General features: G+C 55.3%; 1 protein-coding gene across 12 annotated transcripts in view; it reads left to right on the forward strand.

Annotated features, from left to right (window-relative positions):
• WDR20 (WD repeat domain 20) overlaps nucleotides 1-13175 on the forward strand; it is a 55983-nt gene that overhangs the window by 41889 nt on the left and 919 nt on the right. For 9 of the 12 annotated variants that reach the window (XM_019747223.3, XM_019747225.3, XM_019747224.3 and 6 more), the window contains one exon: nucleotides 3109-5022. In XM_019747223.3, the coding sequence (XP_019602782.1) occupies nucleotides 3109-4386 (1278 nt within the window). In that variant the 3' untranslated portion in view covers nucleotides 4387-5022. Of the gene's footprint in view, nucleotides 1-3108; nucleotides 5023-13175 lie in introns of those variants that run through there. The other 3 variants (XM_019747229.3, XM_019747231.3, XM_019747230.3) reach the window with 1 other exon arrangement.

Consider the following 13175-nt stretch of genomic DNA (forward strand, 5'->3'; position numbering starts at 1 on the left):
AGGGAACAATGACAAAAAAGTCTGTACGTGTGCAGTCCAGACGCAGCCAGCAACCACCGTAAGCCTCACGACAAGTACACGTTGTCAGCAGCAGTGGAACTTTCTTTCAGTTATTTTCAGTCTGCAGCTGGCTGACTCCTTGGGTGTGAAGGCCGACTGTGTGTGAACACGAGTGAGCGGGTGAGTGTGTGAGCAGATGGGACTTCAAGTAAGTTCTCAGTCTCTCTGAGCCTCTGTTGCCTCCTGTGGGTAGCATGGCAGTAATGCCTGGCTCCCTGCGGAGAAACGGCTGCTCTTACTTACACTGTTGATGGGAACAGACGTGACACCGTCCACCGAAGTAATCTGGCAGTATCCGTAAGCTGACCCCACTATGCCACTGGGAATTTATCCCGCAAGTGATACTCAAACAGGTGAAAACTGCCGTGTGTACCAGGTGATTACTGCTAATAAGTGTCCGTCGGTTGGGGCCTTTTAAACTAAAGTGCAGTGCGTTTGTCTAGCGGAATACTCCGCAGGTTTGCAGAAGAATCAGGAAGTGGGTCGGTGCCCGTGCAGACGGAGGTACCAGACGAATTACTGAATGGGAGAGCAGAGGTGCGGACAGCCCACGCGGCTGGCTGCTAGGAAGCAGGATGGCAGGTGCATGTCGTATCCTGGTGCAGGCAGGAAGTCACCCTGGAGAGAGAAACAGGAGGCTGCTCGGAGTGACTGCGAACGGCATCTGGAGTGGAGGATGGCGGTGTGAGTGAGGCTTCTACTGGATCTGAGTGATGAATGTGTTGCCTGGTCAGAAAACGTGACAGCTTACCTCGCAGGGTTATTGTAGGCACTGAAGAGCACGTGTGCGGAGCCTCTCGCCCGGTACCTGGCATGCACAGTAGGTCCTCGGTGGAAGTTGGTACCACTGTCCTGATGTGGTCGCCACATGCCCCAGCTGTGGTGAGACCCGGTCCCCCAGGTGAGGCCTACGTTGTCCCTGGGCCTGGGCACATGGTGCGGGACAAGTGAGAAACCCTTTCCATGGCGCGTGGCCTCCACGGTCCTTTTGTGTTTGGGGTTTGCAGTTGCCCAGTTCACGGGTGCTGGAGTGGGACGAGTGTCCGTGAAGGTGCCCTGGCAGGGTGCGGAACGTGGGCACAGCCTTGTGTCTGCTTTTAATATGGAGTAAGGTCCTTAAATGTGTTTTGTCACCCCAGTAACACTGAGTTTAATAATGGTGCTATAATTATTCAGCTTCATTCCTCAGTTACAAAGCAGGCTGTTTTCATTTGACAGTATTACAATGTCGAGTTATAATAGAATTATTTTTGTTGTGTTTGTTAAAGCCAAAAAGAAAGTTTTCTCCTAAGCATAGTGCTGGAGGTTTTTATGTTAATGCTTTCTGCACATGGTAGAGTAGCAGTGGGGAGACCTTGGGCACTGACGTGGCTGTGGCGAATGTGGGGTGCAGGAATTGGGAGCCCCAGTGTGAGGATGAGGACCGCAGTGCAGTCCCCAGCCGGGGTTAGCTGCGGCAGGCACGTGACAAGGCCACCGATGGGTGCTGAGCCTGGCGACCCAGCAGGCCAGTCACCTTGGGGTCAGGAATGCAGAGGCAGCCTGGACCTGGTGGATACAGCAAGGTCTGATGGGTTGGGGATCAGACCCCCAAAAACACAAGCCCTGATCTGGCTTTGCAAGTTACCTGTGACATCCTGTGGGAGAAATGGTGGCCAGCTGGTAGGGATCGATGCTGCTGGCTGTCGGTGTAGGTCAGGTGCCTGTTAGAGCCCCGTCACCAGGCATTCTGGGAGGAGGCGGGGCATGAAAATGTGGAATGTGTCCCCAAGGCCAGCAAGCCTGGTCTCTGTTCATTTAAGAGGGTCAGCCGTGCCATCTTATGGCTGTGACACCTGCTGTTGAGTGGCCTTTGTCCAAGCCACTGTCCCCGGGCCTTGGGCCCTGCATGCTGCACACGACCAGGCCTCCTGCTGTCCCCACTGGGGATTGGTTAGCCACTTGCCTTCTGGGGTCGACTTTTCTGCAGCAGCTTGCATGGTTCATTAATCTCTCTTTGAAAAGACTGCTATTCATTTTCTGTGCTTTTCTGTGAAAATGTAGCACATAACAGCAGACACAGCACAAAGCTGACAAAGCAGAAGGCGCCCTGCTTCTTGGCGGGTTTGGGGAATCCCAGCCCATTGGGGGTAGCAGTGGCCTTGCTCACCCTGAGTCTGCTGGGCTCCAAGGTGGTGGCTGGCGGTACAGTAGGCGCGTCGGCGAAGAACTTGGGACCTTCTGGATATTTTCTGGGGATGAGATTTGGGGACCAGGCAGCCTAGAGAAGGCCGCCGTGTGGAAGGTGCTGTGCCTGTGCCCCTGGCACGTCTGTAAACAGGGAAGGTGCTCGTGCCTTTGGGTGGTGGTTACTTTGGCTTTTTGTTCTTTTGGGTTGAAAGGTGAGACTCCTGATCTGTGCCTGGTAAAGAAGTAGTTGGTCAGTGGACCAGAAATGAGCCGGAGTAGCATGGCAGCGATGGGGCGTGTCCTCCTGAATCAATCAGGTTTCCCTCTTTAACGCGGCCTGGTCCCCAGGAAGACTTGGAGGAGCTGCTTGTAGACGTGCACACTGGACAGCAAGTCTGAGGAAGGCAGGCTCGGAGCTTCCAGGGACGAGCTGGGACGGGTGTGCTGCTGGCGGGGCTGGGAGCAGCTCAGCACAGGGGCAGGGGTGGTCGGCACAGGACTCACAGGGACGCTGAAGTGCAGAGGAACCTGGGAGGACGGGGAGGGTCTCCTGGGTGCTCAGAGAGAGGAGGCTGGGCGGAGGTGCTGTGGATCGTAGGCGCATACCCTCCTTGGACGAACTGACACATGCCCCAGGGCTGTCCCTCTCACCAGTGTCCCAGCGCCAGTGCCGTGACTCCCTCGGTGAAAGCCAGGGGCCATTCTCCACGGTAACTCTCCAAGCGGCCAGAATGCTCTTGGCTGGCCTGGCCGGCCGCGGGGTAGAAAGCGGAGTGCCCGGGTGGACTGTCCCCCTCACCGAGCTGCAGACAAGCTTTCTTGCTGGAAAGTAGACCCACTGTTCTCCATTGTGATAACTTGTTCTCTTTGTCTTCACAGAGACTAATAGACAAGTCACGTGTAACCTGTGTCAAATGGGTTCCCGGTTCGGAAAGCCTTTTCCTAGTGGCCCATTCGAGCGGGGCCATGTACCTGTATAACGTGGAGCACACTTGTGGCACCGCAGCCCCCCACTACCAGCTTCTGAAGCAGGGGGACAGCTTTGCCGTGCACACTTGCAAGAGCAAATCCACGAGGAACCCTCTCCTTAAGTGGACGGTGGGCGAGGGGGCCCTCAACGAGTTTGCTTTCTCCCCAGATGGCAAGTTCTTGGCGTGCGTGAGCCAGGACGGTTTCCTGCGGGTGTTCGGCTTTGACTCGGTGGAGCTGCATGGCTCTATGAAAAGCTACTTTGGAGGCTTGCTGTGCGTGTGCTGGAGCCCGGACGGCAAGTACCTTGTGACAGGGGGCGAGGACGACCTGGTGACAGTCTGGTCTTTTGTAGACTGCCGAGTGATAGCGCGAGGCCACGGGCACAAGTCCTGGGTCAGTGTGGTGGCATTTGATCCCTATACCACGAGTGTAGAAGAAAGTGACCCTATGGAGTTTAGTGGCAGCGATGAGGACTTCCAGGACCTTCTCCACTTTGGTAGAGACCGAGCCAACAGCACACAGTCCAGGCTCTCCAAACGGAACTCCACAGAGAGCCGCCCTGTCAGCGTCACCTACCGGTTTGGCTCTGTGGGCCAGGACACGCAGCTGTGCCTGTGGGACCTCACGGAAGACATCCTTTTCCCTCACCAGCCCCTCTCGCGAGCAAGGACACACACAAATGTCATGAATGCCACAAGCCCTCCTGCTGGAAGCACTGGGAACAGTGTCACGACACCCGGCAACTCTGCGCCCCCGCCCCTGCCGCGGTCCAACAGCCTCCCGCATTCCACCGTCTCCAGCGCCGGCAGCAAGAGCAATGTCGCCGACGGGGCCATCGCTTCTGGGGTCAGCAAATTTGCGACCCTCTCACTACACGACCGGAAGGACCGGCACCATGAGAAAGACCACAAGCGGAACCACAGCATGGGGCACATTTCCAGCAAGAGCAGCGACAAACTGAACCTAGTCACAAAAACCAAAACGGACCCCGCTAAAACTCTGGGGACGCCCCTGTGTCCTCGAATGGAAGACGTGCCCTTGTTAGAGCCGCTCATCTGTAAAAAGATAGCACATGAGAGACTGACGGTGTTAATTTTCCTTGAAGACTGTATAGTCACTGCTTGTCAGGAGGGATTTATTTGCACATGGGGAAGGCCTGGTAAAGTGGTAAGTTTTAACCCTTAACGCTGCGCCAGATCGAGAACGTGACTAGGTAGACATGTTTTCCTTGCGGGAGGGGTGGGGTGTACAATGAATGTGAATGACACTTCTTCTAAATGTAAATCTAAATGCATCAGAGCCATAATTTTGGATACTGCATGCCATGTAATTCTGAATCATTTGATAATTCACCTTAGAACGTTTAAAAAAATATAATCAAGCTATTTGCCAGCCAAGTCAGTCACCCTCCTGGGAGTATATAGAGTCCCAAGGTTAGCGTTCCCGTATTAGACTATTTCGATTTTAGGAAAATCATGACAGTGTGGGGAAACAATGACTTAAAATGCTAAAATTAAAATTTCTGCTTTAACTGGAATATTTTTGCCTAACTACTCAATTAGAATATTGTACACCTGATCAGAGCGTGTGTTCAGTATGGACGGCCATTGTCATTTATAGTCTGATTTTTTATCTTAATCATAAAATGTTTAGGAATCTATGAAATTTAACTTTAGGAACAAAGCGTTCAGCAGGGTTGATTGATATTATTTTTACATTGTTCTGGCAATCCACAGAAAGAGAAGAGCCTTAATTTTTAAAACCCATTTTAGTCATTTTATGACAATTAAAATTGTTTAATAAACATCTTTTTTCAAAGAATCAGTTTGTACCACTTTGATTGAGATTCTGTGCACTAAATAAATACCCACGTCACGTCACTGGGCAGTCCTGGTGACGCGCGGGCAGAGCCCAGCCGCAGGTGTCCACGTGCCTCTTGTCACGTAAGCCCAGATCCTTCATGTCGAATGTGCTTTGCTTGTGTTCTTTTCCAATAAGGAAAAGGTTTTGTTTTCTTTTGCTTTTTTCGGGGGGGGGGGGGGGGGAGGTTGGTTTTGTTTGTTTGTTTTGGTCCAAAAGGCACTTGACTGTAGGCCCCAGGCAGGCAGAGTCCCCAAGGTCCGGGTTGTCCTACCCAGCGGTAAGCACAAATGCAGGTCGCCCCGTCTTCTGGTTGGATGGCAGTCGTGAATCCGGGATTGTTCTTGGGACACTGATGCTGGCATGGCTCTCGGGCTCTGTCCTCAGGGACTTCCACCCAGCCTGTGTCACCCTGGGCCCTGGTGGCCTTGGCTGCTCGGGAGCAGTGGGTGCGGACTCCACGGGACCCGCCGTTCCCCTAGGAAACTGCAGCATTTAATTGGAGTTTCTTATGCTCCTGTCGGCTATGTGAGGAGTTTCCAATCCGTGTTTACATGGATGAGATGTTCGTTGAGCTCTGTTTTGTGTCAAGATGATGGTTACCTCATTTGTTGTTTCGGTCAGTTAGGTTTGTTTTTGTTTTGCATACCTCTGGAATTAAATATGGACGTACTGAGCATTTACACTGGTCTGAGCAGTGAGTGCGATTCAGCAAGTGAAGACGCAGGACTGGCTGATGGAGGCCTCCTTGGTAGGCTCGGCCTGCCCCCCCCCCCCCCCCCCCCAGTCCCCCTGTGCCTGTCAGCCCCGTAATGCCAGCGGTTTCTGTTACCTGTGACCGCAGTGGCGTCCCGGGTGAGTGGCACTGTTAGCGCATTGCAGCCCGTGGCAGTGGGAATGTCCTCCCCACCGAAGGTGTGGTCCTTTGTTCCTAATGTTCACCCGTCTAAGGCAGCGCACACAGCAGCCTCATGTCCTGTCAGCTTCGCGGGCTCCAGGTGCTGTCTGGTGGGGGAGCGCGTAGGACCCAGCCGCCCGTGCAGTTGCCCGTGCTCTGCTTCAGAAACTCCCTTCAGATGCTTCTGAGGCGTGGAGTATGCAGTTTCAAAACTCAGGACTTTGCATGTGGCCTGAGCAGAGTGGCGCCTCCCGGGTGGTGGCCTTTATGGGGATGCGTCTGTGTCCTGGGGGTTCTGGTGCACTGCTCGCTGCATCGCCGCGGGGAGGGGGGGTACGGGGCGGGGGGAGGAAGCTGTGGGGCTGCGCTCCCCAGGAACCGCACTCGAGTGCCTGGGCACCTGCATCTGGCTCCTTCTGCCCTTTAGCTGCACCTGCTGCCGGCTGCCCTAAGAGAGGGCTCGCCCAGGTGCGCCGACAGGGTGACCTACCTAGGAGGCAGCCTGTTAGTGGAGGGCGGGGGGGCCTCCTTACAAAACCGGCTCTGACAAGCCTGTGGTGCTCATGTCCCCCCACACCTCCCACCTCCACCTTCGGGTTTAAAATCCAGGTTTGGGGCAGTTTGGGATTGGGGGCTTGGTCCCAGTCTTGTTCTTCCTGTTGCTGCTGGTGAGGCAGGTACCCTGCCTGGGGCCCCCTTGCTGGTTGTCAGGTGCTGGGGAGGCCCAGGCTGGTTCCCAGCCCTGCAGGCCACCTTGCTCCGCCTGCGCTCTGGCCCTCTGGTGCCTGCCCCTTTTTTTAACAGCCCCCCAGAGCCCTTGTCCTGTAGTCAGGAGGACAGAATGTGAGGTGTGGTCCAAGACCAGGACTAAAGCTGCTGGCAGCTTGAGGAGCCAAGGGCTGGAGGGGGCACCTGGGCGCCTCCTTCCTCCCTCGGGTTTGCTTCTGAGGCCTGCTCCACAGACCTGGGGGCAGGGGGACAGCGGGTGGGCCCTGACCTCAGCTAGATGGGGCACAGGCCACCGAGAGGAGCCTAGGGGTGGTTCGTAGTTTTTCCCCAGCTCTGAGCTTCCTCATTGCGATATTTCAGAGTCGGTCAGCTTACATTATCTCGAGTAACAATGTCTTTTCTAAGCTACCCTCTGGAACGAAAGTGGTGGGAAGAGGAGGCATTACTGCTGCTTTCCTGCACGGAAACTCACCGGGTGGGAAGCAGAGACAGAAATCAAGTCCTGGCTGGCCCTGGAGTCCGGCTCCCTCTGCGGGAGGGGTGGGGGGGGTGCAGTGTGGTCCTTCAGTCACCGTGCTCTGCCTCGCCTCTTTGAAACCCGCGGGAGTTCCAGAGGCCACATTTGTGCTGGACCTTTGGGGAGGCGGGCTTGTAAAGCCACTGGCCAGCGCAGTCCCAGCCCGCTCAGCTCTGCGCCCGAGCAGGGGAGTTAAAACCCCCGAGAGGGCTGGAGGTGGACGGCTCTGGAAAGCCTGGCCTTCTTCTCAAAGCAAACGTGTGAGAGGGAGGCGCAGACTCGTTAGGTTCTCAATTTTGGTGAATCAACAGTGGTAAAGAATCTTGTTGTCTTTTGTGCTGATTGAACCTCTGGCACTTTTGAAGTGAGCCGCTGGCTTGAGACTAAGGATGAATGCTTTACGACAGAAAACCGGAGGAGGGGACGGCAGAAACAAGCTATGACAACGATTACTGTCTCGTCTCCGTGAGGACAACATGCGCTGCCACTGTTCCAGTTTGTATGGCAGGACCACGTCCCTCCAGCTGGGACGCTGTCTGCTCCGCTGGCTTAACAGCCAGGTCCTCGTGGCAGCCAGCCAGCCGGCCGGCCACTTCTCCCGGACGCCTCTGCTTCCTGGGCTGCGTCCTGCATTTTGAAGACACTGTCAAGGACTGAACGCGCACTAGAGTTGGTGAGGCCATTGGGAACCGAGAGGGAGATGTCTGCCCTCCTGGTGGAGGCAGCTCAGTGTGAGGGGGAGGCCGCAGGGTGAGCCAGGGAGGGCTAGAGAAGGCTTTGGACAACCCAGCCCGGAGGCCACGTCTGTGTCTGTGACTGAGGAAGAACGAGCAGCCGAGTTGGACCCGGGCCCAGCCGTTCCCCCCGACGTGCATCAAAGTGCCCCAGTGGAGGGCACTGCCCGCTGGGTTGACTTCACCCACAGCTGCGTCTGTCACACGAACTCGTCATAGTGAAATGGCTTCTCTCAATGTAGAAGTGTAAAAAATGGTCTGCATTTCCAATTTCAGTATACCCAAGTTTCTTAAAAGTATGTTAGGTGACACTATAAAATTGTACGGATATTTTACTGTTATTGAAAATCACAAGCAAAATTTATATGTATTTCCTTTTTTATATTTTCATCTAATTTCTTGACAACTTGAATAAATTTCATAAAGAGCCTTCTTAACGTGAAATGTTGGTAAATTATGTTCTTAATGGAGCTTAAATACCAGTATTGTTACGTAATAGCTTTAAGATCATGTTTCTGTCTCACTGCCTGGGTTTTTAGGTGTCCCCTTGTCACTGTCGCAGCTAGAAACTTACTACATACTTGATATTCAGAAGAACTTTGGGGTTACCCTCTGTATACTGACCTGAAATAAACGTGTGAATGAATTATAAATGTAGGTAATTTTCCATAGTCATTTTCACATCTAAGATAAGCTTTAAAAAAAGTCACAATGAGACAAAAAGGAAAAGCTCTGTAATGCTGGAAAATTAAGGGCCTTGTTACTATTTACACAACAGACAGACAGGAATTGCTACCTTATTACCTCCGCGGAGTTTATCGTCATCAGAAACTTACAGATGAAGCGTCTGTTCTGTGTAGCAAAGGTACGGACTGTTTTGTGCCCCTCGACGACACTGAGTCCGCGAGAAGGACTGTGGCCCGACTCCAGCCGAGCTGTGAAATGGTTTGGTGAGGATGCTGACCCTCGGGTCACCCTGGGCTGCGAGCGGCTTTGGCAAGCACAGCCTCCGTGTCCCAGCCACAGTTGGGAGAGAAGTGGGCCGGCCGGTCGGTCCAGGAGCTCCTTCGGGCCTTTCGTTGCTTTCCTGCTCGGGGCTTCAGGTGTGCTGGGGGCCCTGGAGCTGCTGGGGGCTGTCCTGCCTGGGGCTTGGGCCCCTGACAGAGGGAGCAGCAGTTGACACTGTCCCGCGGCGTGACCTGAGGCGCCCGGGTACCTGCAGCCTGAATCAGGCTCAGAAGTGCAGCCTGGACCTGCCAACGCCCCAGGGTCAGGTGAGGCAAAGGTGAGCTGGCCAAGACAGCCCCTTGTCAGGCCCTGGTCTCCCTCTTCCCTGTCACATCTGGGCCTGGAGCTCCCTCCTGTCAGCCCGCGCGTCTCAGCGACTCCAGAATCTTCCTGAGCATGCTTCCTCCCGAGCCCTCTGCACCGAAGCCTGTGTCTTGCCTTCATCTCAGCTGCCAGAGCACAAGGCGCAGACTTTGCACCCTCAGAGCCGTCTCCTCCTCCTCCACGTGTGACTGCCGTCAAAGGAAACAGATGATTCTGGTCCAGTGGGTCTCATGAAAGGGACATCTGGAGGCTCTCGGTGCCTGCAGCCACCTTTCAGTGTTGGTGGCCGTGAAACCGGCCTCTCTGTGGGCCGGTTTCGGGGAGGCTGGCCGGATGGCCGGCTGGCATGGGCAAATCCTGGAAGTGCCTTGGGCCACAAAGGCTTTAGGACAGAAGAGGGGTCCAGTCCTCCTACCCCAGAGCACAGCGGGATTCGGCCGCAGGGGGCTGCGGGTGAGGGCCCGGAGGGAACTCTGTCCACATGGTTCTCAGAGGAGCCCTTAACTGACTGTGTCCCACGGTCTCCCCCAGAAGCCTGAAAAGAGCATGATCATTTTCTCCGGGTGACTTTTCTCTTTAGAGACCAGGTTGAGTGGGCTCTTTGGGGAAATGTGCCATCTTCAGTGTGACCTGTCACTGAGCAGGTCAGGGCTGACAAAGGGACATGGTCAGCTGTCCAGCAGGGACCAAGGTCCCAGGCCCACTATGAACAGTGGGTCTGGGGCAGGGAGTAGCCCAAGGAAATGCCGTGGGGTGGGCACCTCTTTTGAGCCCCACACCCTTGTGGGGACCAGCGGACCAAGGCTGTGCCCCACCCACTGGCTAAGCCTGGTTCATTTCATGCGAGGACGTTGGCTCACACACCTGAGTGTGAAATGGTGGCTCCTCTGTCCAGGTCTCTCGTTCTTGTATGTGGCGGTGTGGGTGCTGGGAAGATGGGGTTCTCGTGGATGGGTTCAGGGAAATGTATCCATAGCTAGAAACAGGCCTGGAGGAAGCCAGCCTGGTGACCTTTCTCATCGTTTTGTACCGTCCCTAAAAGGCATCGCTTCACAAATGTCTACCAGTGAGATGGGAACACGGGGCACCTGGCCGGAGCCTAGACTTCGGGACAAGGCTTCTGACGCGGCCTCTGGCCCCCACGGTCTTGCTGTCAGGGTTTGCGATCTAAGCAGCACCCCAGCAGATACACGTTCCTTTCCTGTAAATTGTTTAACCAAAATACTGTTTTCCTTACGTTTCTTGTGAAACAAAGCTTAATGAGCTTAGTATTATAAATTATAATCAAGCCCAAACCAGAAGAGCTAGATATTTTATCACGTAATTTTCAAATGAAATTTCCAGCAGGAATAAGATGGTAACTGGTAAGAACAGAACAGCTTACTGAGTATGAGATTCAAGATTTGTTGCTTGTCCTGTAACAGGCCTCCTCCCTGGGGGCTAGCAGGACATTAGAGTCTCGGCGGGAGGAATCTTGCTTGGTTGGTATTTGTAAGGCTCTCACTTGGCAGCCGTCTGCTGTCTGCTCAGACCAGCTGTGACCACACTGTTGAGCGCGGCCGCGAAGGGCAATGCTCGTCCTTCCCATGGAGTAACTGAGGAGGATGCGGGCGGTGGACGTCCCAAGAAAGATGCCTGGAGCCCAGGTGCTCTCCTGGGTGGGCGGGCGGCTCGGGCCCTACCTGTCCCCACGTGCAGGTGGGCAGGGGAAGTGGCTGGCCTCTGGTCACTGCCCCCTTGTGCTGGGCCGGGCACCTCTGCGTGCACCTGTAGGCCTGCTGAGGCCTGGAGAGGCTGCCATCCTGGCAGACGCAGGGTCGGCGGCAAGGTCCTCCTGGCCAGGGCACCCTGCTCGCCAAGCGCTCAGCAGGCTGGGCAGGTGCACCCGGGCCCAGCCGTTCCCTCTGACGTGCATCACAGTGCCCCGGTGGAGGGCACTGCCCGCTGGGTTGACTTCACCCACAGCTGCGTCTGTCACACGAACTCGTCATAGTGAAATGACTTCTCAATGTAGAAGTGTAAAAAATGGTCTGCATTTCCAATTTCTGTATACCCAAGTTTCTTAAAAGTATGTTAGGTGACACTATAAAATTGTATGGATATTTTACTGTTATTGAAAATCACAAGCAAAATTTACAGCCTAGAGCTAGAAGGTGCTGGGAGCAGGAGCCACCTTCCGGGGAGGCCGACCGGTGAGCTGCACGGCTCCTGAGCCCTCGCGCCCAGCGCCAAGCCCCCTCTCGTGACATTGTCTGCATCGTCTCCTGAGAGAAGCCTGCAGTCAAACCTGTCCAGGCTGGCGTGCATGGCACTTTTGCCTGGGGTGGGGAGGGTGGCTTTGAACAATGCCGGGGTGTGACACTGAAGTCACACGCAGCCCAGACATCCTCCCACAACTACCTCGCTCGCTCCTGAGGTCCTGAAGTCACAGTCACAGGCTGGGTGGGGGGCGGCAAGCCCGGGTGGGCTGAGAGAGGGTTGGGGGACAAGGGCTTACTTTGATGACCTTCAGGATCTTTCTAACCTGGGCCTCATGGACAGTACGGGGACAGGGCGGGGGAGGGGTCCTGGTTGGCCCCCCCACTGCTGTCACTACTGGGATTTGGGCTTCAGCCAACAGAGTACATTTATTTTGAATAGAAAGAGTGGGGGTCCTTCTGCAGCCTGAGGGTTGGGTGGCTTTTCAGGGGTGGGGAGATGGTCAGCTAGTAGAGACCGTCCCCACTGACATTAGGACCCATGTCACCTCTGTGCCTCATAACCCGCCTTCCCTTGGGACTGCAAAGAAAGCGGCCAAGTCCTCCAGGGTCATCACACTCAGAACTGGAGAAAGTGAGGCAGGGGGAGGAGCCTGGGCGGGCCAGCCAGACCTGCATTGTCCACCGTGGCAGCCACGAGCCACCAAGGCCACCGAGCAGTGGAATGGGACTGGCCCAAACCCAAATGTGCTGCTACACAGCCTGCCCCAAAGGCTTCACCTAAAAAAGGACGTGAAATACATCACTAGTAACTTCCATTGGTTACATACTGAAATGATAACATGGCATATATTGGGTTAAATAAAATATAAAAACTAACTTCACCTGTTTTTTAAATTGTTCAATGTGCTACTGGAATTTTAAGTGCCACGTGTGGCTCGCACTCTCCCTATAGCGGACAGCACTGGCCTGGTGATACGACCGTCCCTCTGGGGTCGGGGGGTGGGCTGGGGGGTTCCAGCGCCCCTCATGTCTATATACCTGTGTCACCGCTGTCAGAAGTGCTGCGGTGGGGGTGGGAAAGAGAGGCCTCATGCGGGGTGGCTTACTGCTCCCCCTTTGCAGGAAGGAGCAGAGTACTTTTCTCTCGGCCTCTTCCTTCTGTAGATCTGACAGTTTCTGGACATCCCATCCCTCGTGGAAACCACGTTCTTTAACCGCAATCACCTTCCGTCTTCAGGTGTGGGTGACTGTGTGGGCTGAGCACTCGTGTGCCCACTCAGACTGCCCTCGTGGGCCTCGCTGAGGCTCTCCGCACGCAGCCATCACCGAGGCGGGGCTGGGGCCCCAAGAGCTGCCATCCGTCTGGATTGCGGTCTCCATGGGTTTGGGTCACACCGTGCGCCCCGGGCCCGAGGAGGAGAGCCGCAGGTCCGAGCAGGCCCAGGGCCACATCCACTGGCTCCGTGCGTGCTCGTCTAGCCCACGTTAACAGGTCTGTTTCGGGGCAGCAGCCTGCTGGGAAACAACTCGCAGTGGGACCGCACGTCTCCAGCTGCCCCCAGTAAAGCGGGCAGAACTGAAGGCCAGTGTCAGGTCGGCAGCCCTCACCTGTCTCCACACACGCCCGGGGGCCCAGGTGGCCAGCAGCCGGGTTTGCTCCGAGTTGAGGCTCGTCCCGCATAAACAGCACTAACCAACTGCAG

Source organism: Rhinolophus sinicus, chromosome 3 (genome assembly GCF_057876585.1).
Source record: "Rhinolophus sinicus isolate RSI-liver-muscle chromosome 3, RSI-T2T, whole genome shotgun sequence".
Taxonomy (NCBI): domain Eukaryota; kingdom Metazoa; phylum Chordata; class Mammalia; order Chiroptera; family Rhinolophidae; genus Rhinolophus; species Rhinolophus sinicus.